We start from the raw sequence: 25,307 nt of genomic DNA, 5'->3' as shown, positions 1-25,307 counted from the left end.
TGGTGAGGCTCTTGAGCACAGCCTGCTTTACTCAGTACAGATGGGGAGAGACATATATGGTGATTGAACTTTGATGCGAAATAAGCCCTGAATTGCCAGCTGCTGCCTGCATCATTCCCCATTTTATTTACCATTGTTTTCTTAATATAACTTCCTAAAATAGGAAAACTGCACAGCACCACCCCAAACAAGCAAAGGTCTACCAACAAATCTGTAACTGAAGCATCAGGCACAATACAAGCACACATACATGCCTAAGCATTGTACTGTTTCCTAAATCATCCAGACTGTCTGCCAGTAGAAAAATGACAACAGGCTCTACGGACCAGTGGCTCGGTTTAACACAAGGCAATTCTACACTCCATTATCATCACAGCTTTTAAACATCTCTCAGCACAGGAATGAATTTGTTCTGTTGCACTGAGGAAAAAAAGCCAACTTCCTTAGTGGCAACTAACCTCTGGGCAGCAGGAGCCCCTCTGCTTATACGTGCAGACAACTGGTTTGTCTAGAAGTGCAACAAGCTGATTCTTCCTGAAGAATGCAAGTTATTTACTATTACAAAGAAGAAAAGTAGACCCATAGGCCTTGCTCCTGGTCCCACTTGAGTCCACACTCATTCTCCTTGATTAAAAAGGTGCAGAAGCCAACTTTGGGGCAAAGCATAACTTTGAAGTGAGCAGATTTAGATATGCCAATGAGCTAAAGACATTTCAGCACCAAGGGGACAGGACTTCAACGGTCTAACTGCCTCAAAACGTGATGAAACTACATGTAAAGCAACATGAAAAGCCCATTTTCCCTCCACTTTTTTTTGCCTTACTTTGATGTCAAAGAATTAAAACATGTCTCAGTTTATGGAGGCTTTAGAGCAGAAGCTTTGGTTTTAGCTCTCTTGATCTTACTCTGATGCTTTATACCACGATTCAGACAGTGACAGGATCCAATCTTCTTTATTGGCTTTCTGAGGGACCAAAATTAGTTTCCATTTCATTGGTACACTGGGATATGGAGCCCAAACACCATTCCCAAGGAAAGCGCAGAGAACTAAAAGTATCCTACATCCTAGTTATCTTCAGCAAGCGTGGCACAAATAGACATGCTGCAAAATTTCAATCACAGTATGTACGCTTCCTGCAGTCAAACAGTCAGATGATAAATATTAGATGATAAAGAACAGACACCTCAGTTCTAATCTCAAAATGTCCTCCCATCTCACTAGTGAAATCATACCAAACAGCACTGCATTCATTAGGGTAGTTGTATCAACAGATAGTGTTATATAAAATTTCTTAAATAAGCTCAGCCAGTGTTCTGGCACATGTTTATTTCATTTTAATTAATAAACAGACTGGCTGGAATGAGATGTAAACAATAACTGACCTCCACACATGCCCTACCTTTCAAAACAGCTTATTGACAAGACCTGTGTGCACAACCTCCATCCACGCTTGCTTCAGCAATATGTTCACTGCTTTGCCACTCTGGAAGAGGCCACATTTTTGCGTGAAAGAAGAAAAACTGTAAATATCACAGGAGCATTTGGCAGACAGAGAAGCTTATCACTATGCCCATGAAAGAAAATGGAAGGAGTCATACTAGAAGTGCTACGCTGGGACTCTCCATAGGGAATGGGATCTGCTCAACTCATGAGAGAAGAAAGAAGAACTGAAATGAGCCAAAAGAGCAGTAGAAAAAAAAAGATGATGGGAGGACTCGCTTATTAAAATACTTTGGAAAGGCGAGACATGTTTGGATGAGTTAAGAGAGAACAGGACACCCTCAGACCTTACAGGGCTTGTTAAAGCCAAGGCAAAGCAGGGAGCTTCCTCTGGTGCTGGTGTATCCTGCACAGCTGTTTGCTCACTTCTCACCTCTCCAGGGCAGAAAATAAAAAAAAAAATAATAAAAAAAAAAGAAAGAAAAAAGTAGAACCCACAGGTTGAGATAAAACTAATTTACTAAGATAGGAAAAAAGAAAAAAGGATGGGATTTTTTAGCTGTGCCACTGATGAGCAGGAGCCCTTCAGGCAAATTCCCTGCCCTGCTGGATAACTGTGTTTCTGCAGCTCCTAAGGAACATAAGAAATTAAGGACAATCAAGGGATGTTAGCCTTGTTGTACTCAGTAAGATGGAGTAACTGCTGTTGGTCTGCTTCACTTTTGGGAGTTTGGCCAAACTGAGACCATGAAGAAATTTGCTAAAGACAAATACATGTTTTGTTCACACTCTGTTTGTATCCAAGAGATTCAGATGAGGATTTGATGCCCCATGACACATGCTTTAGTAGTATGTTGTTTTAGCATCCTCCTGAACTTTTCCATTTTGTCAATTTATGACATAATCTGAATTTAGAACAATTCCACAGTCCAGTAACATAGAATAGTGCACAGACTGAGAATTACAACCACACTTTCACCACCTCTACATCTATGCAATTGTTGAAAAGCCATTTGTTCAGATGTCATTCTCAGAATTCAGAAGCAAATTATGGAATTATAATTAATGAATTTATCTAAAGAAAACAGAAACTAAATTACAGGCTTCACACTGTGTCTCAATTAGACTGAGCTTATATCATAATTCTCAAGTGTTAAGAGGATTGTGAAAACAAAGAAAATGAACAAATGAACAAAAAAAAAAATCAACCAGCCACAGTCAATGTTCATAAGTAGCATCTTTGTCTTACTGAAAGTATTGGAAAGCTTCAATAGCAATGTGGTTGAGCATCAGACTTTTCAAACACGCTGTCATAATGAAAGAAGAAATTCAAAAGCAGTGTGTTCTATTAACCTGATAGTGCTATGGTAAATAGTTTCGCAATTTCGTAAGAAGGATTATAAAGAACATGAGTTACCATGGTACCATTGTTCCTGCCAGCTTGTTGTTTTCAACACAAAGTGAATACATTAAAGGTAACATGGAGCTGTATTTTCTGCACTGCAAACTCATTCATATTTTTCTGTGGGAAACCACAATAACCACCAGCACAGGCCTTTTTTTTTTTTTTTTTCTCCAGAATTTCTTTGCTCACAGAAGCCACCAGCTTGTTATTCAAAATTCATTATAGTTTCCACAATTGGAATATGACTTCTGTGGTACCTGGACACAGTTTTCCAGGGTAACTTTGGACAAAACATCCCATGGCTGGCACATGGCCATTTTTTTGTTCATTCTTTACAACAGAAGGAGGGGACTGTCCCCCTACTCCCTGCCTTCATGAATCCCCATCTAAAGAACAGTGTCCAGGACCAGGCCACCAGCTCAGAAAGATGTGAAGCTGTTGGAACAGGTCCAGAGGAGACCACAGAGATTCCTATAACAAAAGGCTGAGGGAGTTGGGCTTATTCAGCCTGTAGAAGAGAAGGCTCCAGGGGGATACCATTGTGGCCTTTCAGCATTTAAAGGGCGGTTATAAACAAGATGGAAAACTATTCAACATGGTCCAATAGTGATAAGACAAGGGGAAAATGGCTTTAAACTACAAGAGGGGAGATTTAGAGGAGAAATTTTTCACTGAGAAAGAGGTGAGGCACTGGCACACACAGGCTGCCCAGAGAAGCTGTGGATGCCTCATCCTTGGAGACCTTCAAGGCCAGACTGGATGGGGCCCCAGGCAGCCCCATCTGCTGGGTGGCAGCCAGCCCACAGCAGGGGTTGGGACTGCATGGGCTTTAAGATTCCTTCCATCCCAAACCATTTGGTGATTCTGTGATCCAAACCAGGTACTGCTCTCAGGTATGCTGTTTTAGGGAGTTCTCTGGATTTGCCTGATTTTAACCGAGATTACCTTATTCACACTTTCTCAACAGCAACAAAAAACTGTCAATGATGAAGCACGTTCCTGTCATTCTAGATGGACAGCATTACAGCTCAGAAAAGGAGAGAGGAAAGCATTCATATGGTATTAAAGCAAAGGAGACAGGCAAACACCTCCAGGGCCTTTTAGGACACCTGCTGAGTCTTTGCAAGGATCACCTCTCCTCAATGACATTTACCAGCAAGTGCTTTTTCTCCTAGCTGTACCATTGGCTTCTTGCCTCCACAGATTGCCTCCAGCCTCCAACCACTTCCACTGCTCCAGCCCTGCTTCTATGCCCTGGTGGTGCAGAGATGACATGAATTTGGTATGTGTGTCAGACATATCTAGATATGACAAAATCAGTATCTAGGACTATTCTGTGTACTTCCTAAAGCAAAATACAAATTCTCCTTCAATGACTGAGAAGCTGCAACATTAAAAGAAGAAAAATAAACACGACACCACCCTAGAGGCAGATACTCATTTGTATGGAAGTACAGATTGTTTCTCTGTGGCAAAAACATCAGGATTCACAGGCTCACACTATGAGTATACTCCATCTGCCGTTACTGTTTGTTTACCCCCTGAATGAATACAGTTGTTAACTGACTAGATTTACTCCCTAAATATCAAATACAAACTGCCTCACAGACATATCAAGGCTGTCATCTGCCATTTCCCAATGGAGGTGCCACCCTGCCACTTGACCGGAGCAAATTAAATACCAGCAAGCCTCTTCCTATCTTAGCAACTGTGCTCATGTCACAAGAACAAATCCTGCAAAACATACAGTGAAAGCAGAAAAAGCCAACTTGCTTCATTCCATGCCCAGAATGGAGAATACCAGGCTGAGCTACAAAGCCACCCTCACATGTCAGCACACCTTTCTTCTTCACAGACGTTTAATCTTCCCCTCTCTACATATCACAGTTTCAAACCCTGAGTTTTCAGGTTGTCTTCCTGTTCACAGCCAGAATCCTCCCTGCTCCTCTCCTGTAAAAGACTGCACTTTGTCATTCAAAGCTGCAGAAATTCACACTTCTAGTCCACGGCAGTGCACAGAACAACCTCACTGGCACTGCTGCCAGTACACACCTTGACCCTATGGAGGAACCTGTGGAAAGAGAAGCAGAGCTCCTCTCTTTCTGATCAGGCTCAATAATTCTGTCTTCCTAAAACCATGCTTGTTTAATCCAGTGCTGAAATAGAAAGTTACCAAAGCATCAGATGGTGAGATATATGAGTTAAAGTCAATATACAATCCTTTATCTTATATTTATCTAATCAAATCCATAGTTTCTTGCTTTTAGCCATGTAGGTGCTTGATCCCAATAGCCTTGCCCCTGAAGCAGAGAATAAAAGGAAGAAAGAAAAATGATACCTGCACTGATATATACATTTAAATATCATATCTGTAGGGAAGAAACTTTTGCAGAAGACAGAAAATCATACACATATAATGGAATGTCTTTCAGATTGTAGTCCACAAATGTTATTTGTATTACCTGATAGAACAGGCAGTGTGATCAGTCAAGTGCTGCAGCCAAAATTTGGTGCAGAGACTGCTGTCAAACGCCCCGCTTATTTCTCCTCCCTCAGTGGCTGCATCTTTAGTGATGATTTGCATGTCACCTGCTATCAGTGACTACAGGATCGATTTACTTAATGTTCAGGTAAGAGCAAGACAGCCTGTTGTTCTAACTCAGATACTTAAAGCAGTGTGTGTACACAAAACATTTGCAGGATCACAGCCAAGCTGATGTAACTAGGAGCATAGGAAGAACAGCAACACCAAGGAAGGCATTACCACTCTCAGTTACTTATGAAGAGCAACATGTCATACCTAGGTTGATTTCTAGCCATGCAAAACATCAGCAAGCTTTCTAACCTACAAACTGAATGTTTACAAGAAAAAGTTTTCAGCCCCAGGTTTGAGTTGCTCAGAATCCAACAATGATGTTATTACACTTTTTTCCCCTCAGCAAAAAACATCTAGAAGGAACCAGTTCCAGTTAATTAAAAACTCAAGGAACAATTTCAAAGACTCATCTGGGCAGGGTGCCTACACTTCATGCACTTTTAGTGGGAATTCAGTATCGCATTGGAACCAAACCTCTCCCTGAAACTTTTAAAAAAGGAAAATACTCTGGCACTTTAGAATGCAACCTCCTGGCCTGAAGGAAAAAGATTTGCTGAAAACCAGCACTTTTTCCAATACAAAGTGTGTCAGCAGATCTAGCAGCTGTGGGCTTTCACACCTCTGCATGGGGTGGGGAGCTGTGAGCCCCTGAACTCTATTACTGCAGAGCCAGACAGGTCACCCTGCTTCAGCAGAACAGCTGTTTCAAAAGGAGAAGGACAAATTCCAGGCATGGAACATACAGGTGATATTAAACACAGCAACAGTCCCCACAGTGCAGCTCACAGACCAGATGCTGCGAGCCACAGGAAGCTGAGAAATTAATACAGGGGCTCAACCATAACAACAACAACGCCAAACAGCTTTGCTCCCAGAGCTTGCCCAAAGCTTATCAACCACTGAAGGCAGGGAAACCACTGGAATAAACTTCACATCACTGAGGAGAGAGCTGCCTGTGATGGAAACTGCTTGCAAGCTGCTGTGAAGAAAGAAAGTAACAGGAAAAAAACAAATGCAAGGAAAGGGTGCAGAATTCTTTGACTTTGCATTAGAAATACAAACACTCTGCACATTTGTCCCTTCCATAAAACTCCCATGGTTTTTTGTGTTGTTTTTCTTTTCTTTCACATAGAGTAGATAAGCACAGACATTCAAAACAACATTTTCATCTGTACTGACAGAAGAACGTGCTCCCATCAGAAAAATGTGTCTCTGAGCTCATCAAGGAGTAACTGCTGAGAAAAGTTCCAAAAGAGTCCAAGCCATTTTTTACTGTATTTTTCACGCATGTCATACGCTGTCTCAACTGTGCTAGAAATTGAAACAGTCGTTTAGCAATGATGGATTGTTTCTCATTAGCATATCCTCATGTCAGTAATGAGCATCAATCAACTTATATCAAATTAATTCTCTGTGCATTCCGTTAAAATGAATACCATATGCTGGCTGAAACTTACATCAAACAAAACTCTGCTGCTGTAGAAAGGTTCTTTCTACAGTTACATCCAACAGCAACATTGAGTCAATTTCCATTAAAGACCATGTAAAAACATGTTAAAAAGAAGAAAAATGAAGTATTTTACACAACTATTTTCAGCCAGTGCTATATAGCTCATTATCTGACCAGCTGAAAGTGACAGCATTGATCCGAGTACCTGCTGTTTCCTTTAGGCCTTATCAAGGCTCAGAACCAAGAGTCTCACATTCAGCCAAACAACACCTCCCAGAATTGGAATTCACAAGGCAGGCCAGGAGTCTCAGCTTCTGCAGTGCTTGCAGGACATTTCACATCATTAACCACAGAGCTACAGGAACAGGCACCCCATCAGCACTACAGCCAACCTCTTCACCACCTACCTGCCTTGCTGGCTTGAAGCTGGCTGGGAAGAGGACACAACCCTTTTTTATATTAAATTCATGACCATTATTTTAATGGCTCTGCTCTACTCTGATTTCAGAAAGCAGGAAATCTTTCTTGCCTCTCCATTCTCTTTATGAGAAGTCTCAATTTGTACTCAATTAGATGACTTGTTTTGCTCTCAACCAGTCACTGCCATATGCTTTACTCAATGTGTCAAGCAAACAGTACTGTAAGAGACTCATAAATGCTAAACCCTTAAGAAGCTTAGGAAGGAAAAGCATAACCAAGTGTCACCTGCCTGAGGCAGAAGAGTTCTTCAGGAATTCTTATTGACATAAATTCAGGTGCAGTTTTATTCTGGTTAACCAGAAACCAGCAGCTTCAGGAAAGAGAAAAAGCCTTCCTCTCTACCTCTGTGCTTAGTCACCATGGGGCTGGTGAAGTTGCCACACCACTTCAAAGCAGCAGCTGAAGAAGTTCAGCACCTGGTCACGAGCAATACAAGCTTGCAATCAAAATGGTGACCAGGTGTTTTGATAACAGACACAAAATGAAAGCAAAGCACAACTGTGTACAATTCCGCTTACCAGCAGGGGAAACAGCCTCCTAGCTTGGCAGCCCATCCTCAAAAAAAAAAATCAGCTAATGGTGAACCTTCTTTTCAGTACGGTTTGTTTTCATGTGTAACTGAAATGCTGAAAATCCTCCTCCTCCCTTGCCTGTACAGCCAAACACACGGAATCATTTATGCCATGGAAATATACTGCAGACTCATTTTATGACAAGATATTCTCAATTTAAAACTTTTTCTTAACCCTGTGTAACGTAAAGGATCTGCACCTCCATAGATCCCTGTCTTGTTGATAAGTCTTCATATTGTGACTACAAGATGCTCTCTGATCATTCCAGGTCAGAGCCTTGGAGAACCACCATCACAAGGTGCATCAGGCAGGCTCTCATACCCTACTTGCTTTTCAGTCAAACTATCATCACAAAAAATAACATCTCTCTTTCAGTGGTAACTATGGAGTTATAGAAGGAGGAGGATTGCAAATTGATGGGGGTCCCCTCCCCACAGGAGCCTTTGTCTGGAGATGAGGAACATCCAGTTTTGTGGAGCAGGCCCACCCATCCCTACACCTTCTGAGGAGCTGGAGCTGCTGTTCTTTGGCACTTCTCTTCATAGGATGCTGTGCACAGGCTGTAAGAGCCAGACCTTCTTCCCCTGCCCTGCACTCTTCTCAGCCTCAGCATAAAAGCACATTTTGTCCTAAGTTAACTTCTTAGAATACAGCATTCAATAAGTAGGTGAGCTACCTGTCAACTCTGAACTGCCATATTCATTAATGCTCAAAAATGCATACACAAATTCTGCAATGATAAGCAATAGCAAACGACTTAAGTGTTGTTACCTCAAGGAAAATATCCTTCTTCTTGTCACCTTTTGCTCCCTTCTCATTACACCTTTGGAAAGCTTCAGTAATATCAACCTAATATGAACGCACAATCTGCATGCATCTACTTTCTAGAAGTCAAATCTTTCATGCTATCAAGAGCAATTCTCAAGACACATTGATATTTATGACTCCTCCTTACTTTCAAAGTTCTCTCCTATACACAGTCAGGTAAAATCTCCAAACACATTTCAGAGTTTTCTGTTCATTAAAAAAAAAACTAAAAAAAAAAAAAAAAAAACCACCATACTTTCCTTTAAAGGATATCCTGTAAGGAGTCCTGCAGAATTAAAGCTGGAAAACTCAACTGTATCATAAGTTGAGGAAGTAGAAAGCATGCTGCCATTCATTTTAGTCATTTGGAAGCAATTCTGTTTGAAACTGCTGAAGGCAAATTTCATTGCAAAGTACAAAAGCTAAAGATCATCTAGTTACTACGATGAATGCCTGTTAGAGCTTCAGTTGGGACTATTGCCTTCATTTATAAAAACACAATTTCTGCTCCAACACCAGAATTAGCATAACTGCCCTTGCAGTCTTGCTCACAAGATCCATCAGCTGTATCTTCTTTCTTATTCCAATCTGAGATTGACGTCAGCAACATTCACAACCTTTTGAGAACTCAACTCATTCTCCAGTTTCTACTTAATTTGATGTCTCAGAACATTTATGACTCACAAAACGTGGTGTTTAAAGCTTCAGGGTACAAAAGATGGAAAGAAATCCAAAGGGAAAAAAGATTACATTTAATATAGTAAAGTAATAGTAAAGAGAAAGAGCAACGGGTACTATATTTAGCAAGAGCAGTGCTGTAAAATTAAGAACTGCAATTTTCTCTATCAATAGTCAATGAAACAAAGACATGATTTTCTTTTCTATTCGATACTCAGCGAATTAAGATGTCAATCATAAAAGCAATGTTAGACACACAGGATTTCTGCAGCAATGATAGCTGGGCGATGCTTTGGGACCACGAGAGAACCAGAGAATCAAGCCTCTCAGCAGAGAGCACCTCTGCCTCCGGGGAAATCACTTCTGCAGCCAGAATTCACGGCTGGAAACAGCTCCAACCTGCAAGCATGAATCCAAAGAGCAATTTGTGCTGTGCAGAAGTGCAAACCTGAGCTCATTTTTGAGAAGAGGTAGAAGATAAAGATGCAAACAGACTCCATTTCAGTAAACACCTGCCCTTTCCTCTGTAGATAGATAGGCACTCTGCATCCTTTGAATGACAGGAAAAACCATGCTGACAGGGAGATGCATTCTTCATTGCACCTCACAGGGACACAACATGCTGCAGTACTTCCACTCTCTGACATCTCTGGTGAAAATTGAACTATACTTCTTTTCCCATAAAGAGAATATCAGTTACACTAATCCCTCAGGTCTTGACACACACTCAAATTAACATTTTTATTGTTATTAATCAAGAATTTAATAAATCAGATCTTAAAATTAACATGTCATGGGAATCTTTTCATTTAAAAATGGAAGATTCAGTGAGTCAGGACTGAAAAAGTCACTCAGCATCTCCCTTTGAGGGACTATTTTTAACAAATACTTCATTGAGCAATCTGATTTTTATGGAACGCATTCGACTCACCTGCAGTATGAAGGCAATTAAATTCATATCAAATTTCTTCTTTCCATAAAGAAGTGGATAAATTAGAAGTGAAAATCTCTCACTTCTCATATTTCCCCGTGCCAGAGTATTTAGCTAATATGATATTCTGGGTTTATTCACACTTTCCTTCACAAAAAATATATTTAAAAAAAACTAACAATGCTGCAATGCTTCTTGGACATGCAAACAAGAACCAAAAAAATAAAATACCAAGAGGGCTTCTGATATTACAACCAACAAAACACGCTCTACCTCTTTGCCTTTAGGTGATAAAGAGTTGTTCCTTTAAAGAGGAAAAAGCACAAATGCTGCTTTTAATCACCAAAGCGACTGTGCTGACCCTCTTGCAGTTACAGGATGATGTAATACCTTCTGTTTGGAGGACACATTCTCAGACACAAGGAATGGCTGCCATTTCAGAAAGCTCTGAAAACCCCAGTGGGAGCAAAAGGGATACCTGTGTTTAATACTTTCAGTACTGGAAGGTATAAACACCTTGTCAGAGGAAAACAAAGCTATGATGGGAGCTATGGGTGGGAGAGCTGCCGAGCGACTCTGAGCCGCTATGTGGTGCGGGTGCCATTGGCTGTCACTCACAGCCATTAAAAAGCACACTGCCAGAAAAATCAGTATCATTTTTTGCATTTAGGTGAAAGATTATTTAAAGATTAACGAATTCAGAGATTAACAAAGTCCGCACAGCCCTTATTTATGAGCTCTACCGTGGCTGCCTTAAGGAGTCTGTCATAGAGCTCCAGATCCTCCCTGAGCTCCTCCAACTGCACACGCTTCCTACACTCGGATACAAAGCAATCAACGTCAAAATTTGCCATCCACAGTGGTGTGAATGACTTCTTTTGGATTTGTTCCCTTTAGGTATCCTGTAGCTTCTCAACAGAATAGTGACATGGCTCTCATACATTATTATTTAGATTAGAATTTCAGTAGAAAACCTGAAATAATTTCACAAATCTCCAAGACTTCAGAATGACAGCCACAGCTTTGAACATGCTACAGTAGAGAACACGGGGCACACAAATCAGACCAGCAGCAAGCATATCACAGAAGCAGAACATCTTCCTTATCCCGTGGATAAATGGTTAACCAGCACAAGTGAAAAGAAGTGATTCATTTTGCACTTCCAAACCCTGAAGCCTCAGGGAAGACTAAGCACTCACCACAAATTTACTTCGTTTAATATCTTTGCAGCAGTGATTTTTCCTGCATTCTGTTTTCAAGATGAAGGGCATTCTTAAGAAGAAGGCACACATTTTATCTAAGGATTACAAACCTTAAACAAGCAGGGATTTTTAGCTGTGACATAATTACAGCACAGCAGCTGACTATGAGCACCAGTATAGAAATACCACTCATTTGGTGGCACTGAGTTCCTGTTATCAGCCAACCCAAAAGAGTCCCTTCTGTGCTTTACACAAAGTTTCACAGTTAGGTAAACAACCCAAGACAGGATTTGGTCAGGAAGGGTGTATAGAAACAGGCTGAAGAGCTGTGCCAAATGCACGTTCCCCTTTCCAGGAAGCACAATGCCCTGACACAAACAGCTTTGCGTGGCTACAGCCTGTGTGGCTTTCAGGCTGTCACAGAAGGGTTGGTCTGCAGCTTCCTGCCCACAGAACCCAGCCATACTGAGCTTACTGCACTGCCTGCAATCCACCAAACAAGTCCCCACAGTTCTTGGAAGCAGTGCTTTCGGAAGGAACACATTTCCAACACGCAACACAAACCTTCAGGCTTGGGCACTTTCAAATAACATGGAAATAAGCTAGATACATAACAGGACTGAGTCTGGCACTCAGCATTCATCCTGTTGCCAACTGGAACCAGCCTAATGGCTGTGCTGAAGGGACTGTCTGCAGTGGTTCAGGCAGCAGAAAGCAATAACAGCAGCTTCACAAGCCAGCAAGGACTGGGAGTGATACAGAGAAGTATACAGGTTAAGGTCCATCACGCCCTTTTATGCAGGAGAGTCTCAAATGCAATCTTTGGTCAGTCCTGTCTGGCTATTAATTTCCACCACTGTTATTCCGTATTCAGTGCATCAACTGAGTGAGAGAGCATTGAGACTTGGGCACAGGTTGCCCAGTGAGGCTGTGGACACCCTCTCCCCAGAAGCATTCAAGGCCAGGCTGGATGGGGCTTTGAGCAACCAGATCTAGAGAAAGATGTCCCTGCCTGCAGCAGGGGGTTGGAACTAGAGGAGCTTAAAGGTCCCTTCTAACCCAAACCATTCTATGACACTATGATTCTGCAAACTGACTGCATGCTATCTCACGGCCAGAATGCTTCTTTTCTAAATAGAAAAAACACAAATCAACTTTCTATCCTTTTCCTCACCTCTTCTTGTTCACTCCTCTGCACAATTCAACTGTCAAATTCTTTTACAGCTGTATTCTGCCAGATCTATCCTTACAGTTAATGCAGAAGTGTTTACAAAGGTGCCATCTGACTTCTGCATAACACAGAGCCAAGTGAAAACTACAGGATGAGTGATACAGAAAAGCGTACAGCATGAAGGTAAAATGCACAGCAAGGAAGCAATTTAGCTTTTGGTGGTAACTCCAATGGGAAAGCTTTTTTTTTTTCCTTCCAATAACGCAAAGCAGCTCTAGAATTCAAATAGTAATACAAACAATCCCAAACACACTTAATGGGAGTTATTTCTCTTTCTTCTCTCTTTCAAAGACAACTAAATTAGAAAAAAATTTAAAACGGACCTGCAGACAACCGGGCAAAGGAATTCCCAGGGACTCGCAAAGCCGCCTCCAAGCAGCCCACCACCATCCAGCTGCATCGTGGGCACTCAGCAGAGCTCAGAGCACCGTGCTGTTACCATGGCACTCAAACACCTGGTACCTTCAGAACAGCCTTATCACCCATCTGCAGAGCAACAGAGAGAAAGCAGCAGCTGCGTCTTTGAACAAGCCACGCAAAAGCAGCATTAGGGTGAATAACCTGCCTGGTAAGCATCCTGTGCACAGATCCCCTTTGTGTTTCCTCTTATTTTAGCACTCTGGCTAGAAGAAAAGCAGAGAGACAGTATCACCTGATGGACACCAGTAACACATGCGTATGCACGCACCTACATACACTGTTCTTCCTCCATGACTTTAGCCTCCAGCACTGGCACACAGCAAGCAGCCAGCCAGCCAACACTGCCACTGATACTCCTGAAAATAACACGTGAGGTTCAATCATTTGAGCCTTACATCACATTAGGTTATTTCATAAACGCATGTTAGAAGCTACTGTGCTCTATGTGCTGCACTCACAGCTGCTTGCCCCAAGTTTCAAACTCTCCTGACCTCCCCAGTTTCAGTTTCAAGCATATCAGTAGCAAAGTCAGCATCATAATATCACAGCATGACACTGCTGCCCTCTGACACCCCCATGCACAAGACCATGCAGGTCTTGAGGACCTCCAGCTACGCTGCGGCTTCAGCACAACTTAACTACAGTTATCAGGCAAGAGTGTTCTGGGGACCTGTTTGTTTAAAGAAAAGACAATAACAGATGGTTTTATGTTGTGGATAAGGAATAACATCACCATTTTCCTCGTGCTGGAGGGATCACCGCTCATTCCTCTTTCCAATAATTCAACAGATGCTTCAGGGTTATGCATATGACCTTCCCTCCCCGTGACTAAGCATAGTCCTTGCTGACAGAAGAACAGAAAAACAGTGGTCAATATCTGGAAGCTTAATTCATGCTGTTTAATGAGTCAGAATGATGTTAAAAGAGCTAGACAGCAGAAAATAACTGAAGAAGTTCCCACTGTTAGTGCATATACTCCACTTGTTCTATAGAATACAACTGCTCCCACCTCAAAACCAGATCCTGTGTTTTTGTCTCTAAATTCAGCCTTTCAGCCTACTCATAAGTGTCGCATGTACAGTACTGTAGACAACACAATGCATGAAAGGTACAAATGTGACTAAGCTCAATAAGTAGTTGCATTTTCTCTACTGACCAAAAATACAATACAGGTTAAGTATGTGCTTACTTGATGCAAGCACTGCGAGAAGTCATAACTTCAATCCACAGCTCTGTCTTGTAACCAGTCACAATGTAACCAAGCATATTTAAACATAGGATGTGTCTAGTCACTATTTCACAGTTTTATCTTTCACATAACATTGTAACAGCAGTGATTCTGACCAGACAGGCACCACGGGAAAACATTTTGAGTCACACAAGTCTAAATCCCTTGTAAAATGACAGCTCATTCTACTGAAAGGCACAAAAAATCTCCCTTCTGGTTTCTGCTGTAAAAGCATTACATGTGGAAGGTTGGGGGGCCAGAAACACCTCTGTCCTGTCAACACTGAAGAACTCCACCTGAGATTTCCCAAACAAAGCTTTTCCCCTACTGGGCAAGAAGTTGACATCAGCCCCTTCCCTCTATGAAAGAGCTAAAAGTTTGGACCACCTGCAGTTGGATACAGCACAGCACCTCTGAATGCAGGATTGCAACTTTCATTTTCCTGAAAGGCACCAAACAGGGTCAAATACTCCATATTCCTGATAACTGCGAAAGTGTAGCACACAAACATATTATGCCCTGCAATGAGATGAAATCCAATACTGTGAACTGGAATAACTCCACTGAATCACAGCTCAGACTGAAGATGAATTCAGCCTTTGCTGTAACACAGAGATCTAATGAGATAACAATGGGATTGAGGTGATTAACTGTAAACGGAAATAAACCTGAAGAGCTGTTTAAATGCCAACGTAGGAATGCCCTGCTCAGCAAGCTTAGGCTGTTAAGCAAATTCAAAAGCCTCTAAAAACAATAGCAGAAAGACTCTATTCCTTTTTAAGCGAGTAGAAAAACGAACTGTGAAGGTTTCTATCACTACATTTTTCCATCTCTCCCTTTTAGCACGGTTTTAAATCTAATTCTAAAGAACATTCAGCGTGGCACAAGCATCAAGTCCTTCCCAAAGCAGGAGCATCACTACTGAGGTATAACCAAGACCTTGGTTTGAATTACACTTTCAGTACCTGTTCTCTGGTCAGATATTCTACACTGTGTTTTAACATCAGAAGCAGTGCTTCATGGCCAATCAGCCATGATGACTTTTCTTCTTGGGACCCATTAATCCCCCAGTGCTGCAGATAAGATACAACCCTCTCCTCCCTTACAAGAAGGAACGTTGTTTTTTCACTAGCATAACTTCACCCATTTTAGTTCTTTGCCTCATATGTAAAAACAGAGGATCTCACAACAGCTGTGAACCCACTGGGCAGAATCAGGCTCATTAGATCTCTAGAGACATCCTTCACTATTCCATCTATACATTAAAGTTACAGAACTCATCTTTTTTTAGAAACAAGCTTTGTGCAGGCACTAGAGTTTAAAGCCAGTACTAATAAGGAACTTATCAAAAACGAGATGGAAATAGGATGCCAGGGGAATAGATGATTCTCTCATCTGAAATGCATAATCAGCGTTAGCTTAAGTGTGCAATTAACATTAAAATTTACAATCAAGTATGATGGCATTCTAAATTTACCTCCTTTAAATGAAAGAGTGAACCTCATTACCAGCGTTACGATTTAGAATCTCTACCCTGTGAGTAGAGCTGCACAGCAACATCCTGTCATCCAGGCAACAACTGACACAAAAAGCTTTTTTAAAACACTGCATATTTGCCTTGGAGATGGCTGCACAGCTTGGCCTTTATTTTGGCTTACACTTCCCTGTGTTGTAATGGTAACTGCCAAGCAGCATAATTAACAGTTGTCATATTTCTGTTGGTAAAGATCCTTCCCAAAAATACAGAGCAATGGTGCTTTGTACCCTCTTCCCCAGAGCACATGTCCCAGACATCCACCCCAGCATCACAGACCCCTGCAGGTTTCAGCAATTAAGCCATAGAAATAGTTTTGTTAATGGGAAAGAGAAAGCTGTACTCATCCTAGGAGTTTAAGTCTGATAAGCAGCACCTTAAAAAAAAAAATAATCATACTGTAGTCTGTATCATAGAATCAAGACTTATTTGAAAGGGACCAATGTTGTCTCTGAACAGCACATCCTTTTTGCCTTTCAATCTGAAGTTAAATTTAGCCTGAAATTGCTTAAGGGGGCTGCAAGTAATTTCAACTGTGATACCAGCTGCCAAAGCCTGTATTTAGTTATGTTTTTTATTAATCACATTTATATACTTATAGCACACGCAACAAAAATGAGACTTGTGTAGGGTGCTGTACAGAAGTACAACAAAGCTCAATGAAATTCCTCACACAAATCATTCACCATGCTGTGCCCAAAGTGGCGCGGTGTGCAGATGTTTGGAGCTCAACACTGACACTGATTCTCCATCAGTAAATCTACATTGCTATGCAAGGAGCTATGGAATTAACCTAGATTGAGCCAGCATGAAGGACCAGACTTTGTCCCCTCAGCACAACACTGCTCTAAAGTTCTGCTGTCATTATCAGTAGACATCAAAATGTGCAGAAGGAAAAAGAAAAACAAATCTTTCACTGCTCTTACCTGAAGCCAAAACCTTTTACTCATTCACCTTGCTTCCACTTGCATCTGGCCAGAGTGGCCCTGTCTAGCTGCTAGGCAACCCAAGCACTGCATTTAGTGGGAACTGTATGTGTTTGCTAAGGATGTAATAATGCTGCCTTTGAGATTTACTCATAATAAAAAAATGAATATCTGAAATTGTAACAGCTTTCCTTTCTGATCACTAACTAGCAGCTCTGGGAAAACAAAACCAATGGCCAAGAACAACAGTAGCCACGTGTACAGCACACATACAGAGAGGGATAATAAAGCAGCTCCCAAATATATAGTTAGGGAGATGTTTTATGTGGAACTATTATTACAGCTGGCAGTGCTGTAAAAAGTGTCTAATCCTAGAACTATATTTATGCAGATATTAGAAACTCTACATAATATTAATATATTTACATAAATAATATTTTAATTTAGAAAGGATAATTGGCGAACCTCATCCAGCTACAATGTGAACTTCCTCAGTAAAGGGCTTTTATGCAATTTACATCAAAATCACCAAAGCAAGACATGAAAGATTTGAAATTAAAACACAATCAAGTGATCTTACAGTTCTCTTTTAAAGAAAAAAAAAAAAAGAAAACAAAACTATCCCCTATGATCCCTCTCAGGAGCATTTTACTGTTTTGTTCTCTGGCAGCAGAGCTATCACACCACAGATACCTTTGATGGGTCCCATTCCTCCCATCCCCAACTCAAGAGAAAGAGAGTTTCCTTTCAAGTCTGTTCAAACAAACGGGTCATCTCCCAGGGCACTCAGTCAGTGGCACAACTGGTAAGAAGCCTTTTTAAAATACCAGTTTGAATAATTGAGAATTTACTGTCAAAGTGAAAGGCCCGGTAATTATGTTAAAATTAAACAGTGCAGTTCTCATCTTTGATCATGATACCTGACAGGTTGGCACTTCAAGCAGTACAAGGTTTCCCTACCTGTAAGAAAAGCCAAGGATCTCCAGGTAGCTGGGCCCTGCACCCAAACATCCTGCTTTTCTGACCAGCACAGGCAAAAGTCAACGCAGGAAGTCCCAAAGATCACTGATCATTCTGGACTGTGGTGCAGGACAGACATGGGAACTTTCCCCAGCCTTGAGATTTACATGACATAAAGCCAGCTTGCTTGTGCAAAGCCCCTTGAGCATGCTGCAGCTGCATCCACTTCCCAGAGACCTGCAGGCACCCACGGACTGAGAGGCAGCTGCTCAGAGCAGTGATCCTAGAAGAGCTCCTCTCTTGCTTTTATGCAGACATTTGAAATGGTTCCTTTAAAGACCTGCACCTTCTCTTTCCTTTCTTAGTTTCAGATTAAATCTGATTCAGTTCAGACTTACCAATGTTAAGAAGCCAACATAACTGGGAAATTACAAGTAAAATAAAGCACTACAGGTAACTACACACACAGAAACTCAATAACAGCTGTAAATCATTTTAAAAAGTAAATCAGTGGACAGGCTGGTAGAAAGATTCCTCATTCCTGCATACAGGAATGTAGTTTTGATACGCTACTGGCTCCATGCTACTACATGCAACCAGAAGAATACACTGAAATTGCAATTAGGACAGGAAGGGAGCAAATAAGTCCCAATAATGTTTTCCGTGGGGTTGTTTTTTGTTGTTGTTTTTTGTGGGTTTTTTTGTCCTTGAGCAGTAAACACAAAGTTTCTGTTTCAGGTCCTTAAACCACAGCTCACATCATGGATCCACACAAGGAACACAGAAATAGAGAAGAGCACAAGTCAGTCTGGAAACTATCAAGCACTTACATGAACCTTTTACTGAACATAAATTTTAAATCAATAGTGTTGCTGGTTAACTCCAGTATCACAGCTTCTACAGCTTGCACCTACAAAGGAATCAGCCTGGCATATCTTTGCTTAAGTTTAAGGTTTTTTACCTGAATTAAGGATTTGCCTGAAATCCTCAAACATGGCAAAGGGGGAAACAAGGCAAAAAGCTGTCATTGTGGCCTTAGGGCTGCTCCTGCTTGCTGGACGCCCACCACTGCGATCGCAAATACAATCTGCTTGTATCAGAGATACCATCCTGACAAAAATTATCTGGATATTTCCAACACCCAGCAACACATAAAATGAATCATACTGTTGCAGTAAACAATAATACATTTCTGCAGTGTAGATTCTCACTCTGGATTCAAAATACTCACAATGAAAAGGGTGATTTAGATGCAGTAATAAGAGATCAAATTATAAATCAAGCTTCACAGTTCAATTAGAAGACTGACCTTAGCTGGCTGCGATAGGGTTTAGGTAGAAATGCTATACAGTTTCAACTAATCTTCAATTCTGACCTTTAAGCTTAAATCTGTGGGAGAAACCACGAAACAGCTGTTTCATGTTGGTGAGCTAGCTCCAGGAAATCATTTGAAAGAAAGGCAGCCCGATATCTTATTTTGGATATTTTCTTTTTACATAAACAGAAGAATCTTGCTAACTGGAATTGCAGCTGGAGCCCCATGGTACTCTGAAATAGGTCAATGCAAGCTTGGGCTTTTTTTTTAAACACACTCTATAATCCATTGGGACACAGAGAGTTAAGGACTGTCAGTACAAACACTATGGTACAAATGCAACTGAAGTCATTTGCAACTCTATAGAATGAAAGAACACACCTGCTTTCCATGAAAGGGAATGTAGTGAGCTGTTGACACGATTGCTGGGCCTCGATCCTCCACTCTGGAACTCTGAAGCCCAGGAACATTTTATTTTTTTTTTTTAACTGGGCCAGAAGGCTGTCATTCATGTCAGGCAAGGAGCCATGAGCAGACGGGCCCTCTAGCTCACCTGCACAAACTCTCTTCCCATTTGATTCACCAAGAAGCCATTTCTGTCAAGGCAGTTTGAAGCATATCTCTGAGGCAAGAAGGTCCCACTGCCTTATTCAAGGGGTATTAAAGCGACAGCAGAAGCTCTGTCTACAGATCACTCACTCAGTGCTCACTGAATTTTTTTTTACCTACAAGAGCTCACTCAAAAGGTTCTATGAAAAGGCTAATGATTTGCTTTGGGTTTTGCTTCAGTTTAATAATACATTGACCCCTAACACTGAAAAACATCAGCTTAAGACCAAAATCAAGAGTCTTATCAGTCAACTGAAGCAGCAACACAACTTAAGAAGAGAAAGCTATGCTGCAGGAATAAAAAGAAAAGCCACACGAAACATATGAACAACAAAATCTGTATTAATAACAACAATCTAATCTCCAAGCAAGCTAGTTTTGTCATGTCTTTGCTGGGTTTAGTATGAGATATTGTTGAAAATGCTGGCACTTACCCAAATCTGCAGTTTCACCCGCTTATCATTCCTATAAACTGTTTTCACTTTGAAGTCAATTCCTACTGTGCTGACGAAGGCTGGCGTGAAAGTGTCATCAGCATATCTGAAGAGGAAGGATGTTTTACCCACACTGCTGTTCCCAATGATCAGGAGTTTGAACATGTAATCAAAATTCTGATCCGAAGTATCTTTCTGCCTGTATCTGGCATCTGTTACTGAAGCCATCTGGAAAAAAAAAAAAGACAAACATTGTAAAGGGACAGTTCAGAACCTGTTTCCTTTAAGTGCATACCATATGTTCAGCTTCTCTTCTTTCTAATGACTTAAGCACTACATCTACTAAAAGAAGAGCAATATACCTTGAAAACTTCTTTTAAATAATGCCTGTAAATTTCTGCTATCCTCTCTTGGTTCTAACATCTCCAGACCCAAGAAATACACCTGTTGCACTGCTCTGTATGTAGGAGACTAACAGATGGCTACTGCAGACTGTTCTGATAGTACTGGGGAAACAGCACTCTTTACTCCAGCGGCAGCTTGCCATCTCTGTTGCTCCCATAAATAAGTAGTGCAACAAGAACTAAAATCTCTGACATTGCATCCAGCTATGCTGTTTGTGGAGCAGCCAGTGAGGCAGGTGAAACTAAATAATTCTTTTTAAGACTGCTAGGGAAAATCTGCATTTTTAGCTCATGCACCACCATCATTTTTATACTTATGAAAGTTCTACCCTCCATATTTACAGATTAAGAAAAATATATATATAAAAAACCTTGGCAACAGGAGAAGATGAAACAGTTGACAAAAGAAATTTTAGCTATCAGCCTCAAATCCATCCAAGAGCTACCTACTCCCAAAACAGCAATTAAACAGAACATGATAAAATGCTGCAGGCAGTATTTCTAAAGGTAGATGATCCCTTTAGATCATCTAAAGGGAGCAGAGAGTTGGGGAACATGAGAAAATGCAGATGAAAGATGCAGCCTTAGACTCCTCATCCTCTTGTGATCCTAAACTGGATTCAGAAACCAAAAAGTAATTGCAGAGTCTGAAACCTCAACACAGCCTCAGCTCACCAAGCAAACCTGGGCTTCTCTATAGCTTCACAGCTGTAGCACTCAGCAGGAGAAGACAAACCTCTGCCTTTTCACCTCTATTTGTACCATAGCAGAAGACAATGAAACAGACTGAACTAACTGACAGAGAAGAGAGGAAGGAAGTTTCACCCTGCAACATGCCACAGTTTTGATCATTGAGGCTGTTTCAAAATCAATCCGCTGTCAAGCAGATGAAGGTTTGGTTCCTTATAAGCAGTCAGGGCTTCCTGCAAACAGGGGCAATAGCAGCTCAGAACTGATAAGCAGCTGCTTGTCCACTTTCTTATCAAATCTCACTCACACACTGGATTTCACTTGCTGAAAAAAGTGATTAATTTCCACTGTATTTAAAAAGCCTTAACTGTCCAAAAGCCAGGTAAAGCTGATATCCCAGTTTAAATTAAGTTCCCAGCAGAGGGGAAACAAATTGCTGTGCATGTTTTATTTAAGTTTAAACTGAGTTGGTTTTGCTTTATCTCTGATTACACACCTGCAACATTCCCACACAAAAAGGGCCACACAGACCTTTCACAGGTTTGTGAGGACAGCTCTCAAGAGCTCCAGCAGCAGCTTGATACCCAACAGCTGCACTGCAGTCACGTCTTCCCACAAGCAGTTCTCTGCAGGATACAATCCAGCCCTGATACACACAGTTCTTAACCTCAGCTGCTAGTCAGTGCTTTGCAAATGCTCCAAAACAACCCAAGTACAAATTTTCTTCTCCCCAGCACATCAGAAAAGTGCTCTTCTATTCATCTCCTGTAGTTCCTAACACATCTCAGCATCCAGGTGACACACACACTCAGGCACACACATTCACTGCCTCAGCTCAAATCTCAGAAATCTCAGCTGCAGAAATTAGGAATCCAGATTAGTTGATTTGTGCCATCACTGAGCTGAAGAACAATGCAAAGTTCTCTGAATAACTTCTTTTCCTCATACAGAGGTGTAATTCCACAAGTACCATTGACGATGCACCTGCACTTGATAACAAGAAAAAAAAAAAAAAACAAAAATCTCCACTCCTCCATTTCAAGTCTCCGTGAGTGGAAAAACGAGATGACTTCATTACTAAAAGCCTAAGCAATTTAAAGATTTAGAGGTAGATAGTTTTCCACCCATCAGTGTCTTCTTCCTATTACCACCTTTATGGAAACCACCTGCAAACTCCAAGCCATTCTTTTAAATGATACACTGCTGCTTCCATTACCCCCCTAGATTGCTCTAATCAAAAGCATACCTGGCTACAAATGCCACTCTCCAATCCCAGTTAAAAAAGCAATTGCAGAAGGCGACCAGCTGGAGCAGCTTTGTTAGAGGCACAATGCAGAAAATAAGATCAGAGGATACTTGCAGAGGACGCAGCGCAGTTGCCATAGAAGCACACCTCTCGCTGCCTGGCGCTGGTGGCTGGGCTGTGCACGAGGTGCTGCAGGTTCTGTAACATCACAGGCAGTGCTGGAGCACAAACATTTCAAAGAGAATTCCACCTCCTTGCTTGAATTTGACTTTTGCTTCCTCCTTCTCCTCCTCTGATCACTGAAGTGAAACTGCAAGGACAGCAATACTAATTCCTGATAGCACATCATTACTGAAGCTGCATTCAACAAGCATTCGAGCTGAAAGCCTTCAAAGGGCTGCCTCAGAATTTGTGCTCAAATCATCAAGCCAAGTCTCCCAATTTCTTTCTCCTAATCCTCATCCCAACCTTCCTCTCACTCTCTTGTTGCTTCAGGCTTTTCCTTGTCAGGACTCCACAATGAGCTGGTTCAGAGAACAGGCAGATCCCAGCTGAAAATAATTCCTCTTTTATTTCTCCTGTTCTGCTGGGCTGCTTCTGAAGTTGATTCAGCTCCTGATGCAGCACAACTTGGGGAGCCAAGCAGTGGGATGGCAGTCGCTAAGCCACCGAGAGGAAGTTCATCGAATCATTACAGCGCTAAAAGACCTCTAAGATCACCCAGTCCAACCCCAAGCCCACTGACTGTGTCCCTCAGTGCCACGTTGCCCCAGTTGTGGAACAACTCCAGGAACAGTGACCCCAACACCTCATGGGGCAGTCTGTACCACTGCATCACTAGTCTTGCTGAGAAGGAATCTTTCCTATTATCCAACCTGAATCTCTCCTTGTGCAATTTAAGGCATCTCAGCCTCAAACTCGTACAACAAAATCTTAATCAGAGCTTATTAGCCACCAAAGAACACCTTCTCAGTCAGTGTCTCTCCGGCCTTTGGGAGGGTCTCCTTGCCTGCCGTCAGCCACCCCTCTTAACAACAAAATAGGTTTGCATCGATGGCACTTAAAACTACAGAGAAAGAAATATCTGAAGTATTAACCTGATCAATCTATATGCACTCTCTATACTACACATGCTGTGCAATTCTGACAGCTGCAGCATCTTTTAATATTTGTTACTGCTTTATGTCTAAAGCCCAAACTGACATTTACCACAGATGCTTTGTGTTTATATACCAGTGGCAATTTAAAAACGATTGCTTAACTGTTTTGTCATCATCAAATCATCCTTTTTCCAGAGACATAACCTCCTTTTTCTTACTTCCATCTTACTGCTTCTGCACTCAGGATCAGCCAACAAAGAACAGAAAAAAAAGCAGTACATGATTTAAAAGGACTAAGCAGTAACAGCGTGGAACAAGAGGAGAGGCACAGTCACAAGCACAGCTGTACCTGTTTGACTCCTGGCTATCCACAGTCACTGACACATGTGGAAGGAAGAGAAAAAGATCACCAGATATACTCACTTAAAAGCAAAAATAGTGAGGCTAAATAAAGGTGGAGGCAGAAAAAAGAGTTACGTAGTACTGAAGTCAACACTCTTGACTACGGACAAATAGATCAGCAGTCTGCCAAGGCTCACAGGAACACGGTCAGGAGCTCTAAGAATGATACAAATGATGACAGAAACCATGCTGTAAGGTACATGGTAGGGAAGAAACAAAAAAGCAGCTCAACCAGAAGGCTTCTTCACCCCTTCTGTTCAGGACTGAGCAGTAATCCACAGGAGACATTACTCACATGCAGCATAACCTCTTTTCAATAGACTTATTAATAATTTGTTTGGTTTTTTTTTTTTCCCAAGAAAGTATTAAGAAGTATGTCTACATTAAAAATATTCCAGATCACAAGTAAGTTAACTCTCTATTATAAAAACCCACTCCTTTATGTGCTCTATTGTCTGAAAAAATAGAAGTGTTGGGTTTGGTTTTTTTTTCCATTTTATGACTTAAACTAAATTCTGAATTAGATCTCTATCTACTAATGGGATTTTACAGCCAATACATGCTGTTCTGAGACGAAAGCTCATACAGGAAATAAGGCCGTGACCTTAAGGTCTTATATGCTAGGGCTACAGGAGAGATTTATCAGAAGCAGAAAACACACTATGAGCAGTTAACAAAACTTCTAATAAGTATGGCGAGCAAGCGATAGTTACCAATTTAGATCTATAATCCATGAGACAGATGGAGGCTTTGCTGTTATATGAATCAAGAGTGGTCACTGTTGAACCTGCGATGTAGAAGCAAAAGGATTACCATGATTATGATAAAGATGGATAACGAGAATATTACGTAAGACACTAATGAGTAGATAGATGAGACTGCAAACACACTGCTGGATAAAGGTCTGAACTTCCTTCACTGGAAGTAGAAGGGAAAGCCCCGTGGCACACAAAGCAAAGAGAAGCGGTGTTTGAGATAGTAACAGACACTGAGATAACAGTAGATAACTGAAGCTATCTATAAGTTTTAAACAAAATTTATGAGAGAGAAGTCATCTAGGTTAATCCAAAGTTTAATTTCCTGAGATGCTCTAGAAGTGGATGCAAAACCTCGGATGGGAATTGTTACACCCTTCTTCCCTGTTAGAAGGAAATAGAGCCACGGAGCACCTGAAATGCACCTGCATGTACTGCTCTGCACACAGCCTGGGTCAAAGTCTGCTGCACGGTGATTACAACTGGACATG

General features: G+C 41.3%; 1 protein-coding gene across 1 annotated transcript in view; it reads right to left on the bottom strand.

Annotated features, from left to right (window-relative positions):
- RAB3B (RAB3B, member RAS oncogene family) overlaps positions 1-24,795 on the bottom strand; it is a gene marked incomplete at both ends in the record, with an annotated part of 41,570 nt that extends 16,775 nt beyond the window's left edge. Inside the window, 2 exons of the mRNA XM_079535388.1 lie at positions 20,220-20,447; positions 24,775-24,795. Coding sequence (XP_079391514.1) covers positions 20,220-20,447; positions 24,775-24,795 — 249 coding nt within the window. The remainder of the gene's footprint in view (positions 1-20,219; positions 20,448-24,774) is intronic.
- Positions 24,796-25,307: the final 512 nt, after the last annotated feature.

The sequence above is a fragment of the Tetrao urogallus genome (assembly GCF_951394365.1).
Source record: "Tetrao urogallus genome assembly, chromosome: 5".
Lineage (NCBI taxonomy): Eukaryota > Metazoa > Chordata > Aves > Galliformes > Phasianidae > Tetrao > Tetrao urogallus.
This window is presented reverse-complemented; position numbering and strand designations above follow the sequence as displayed.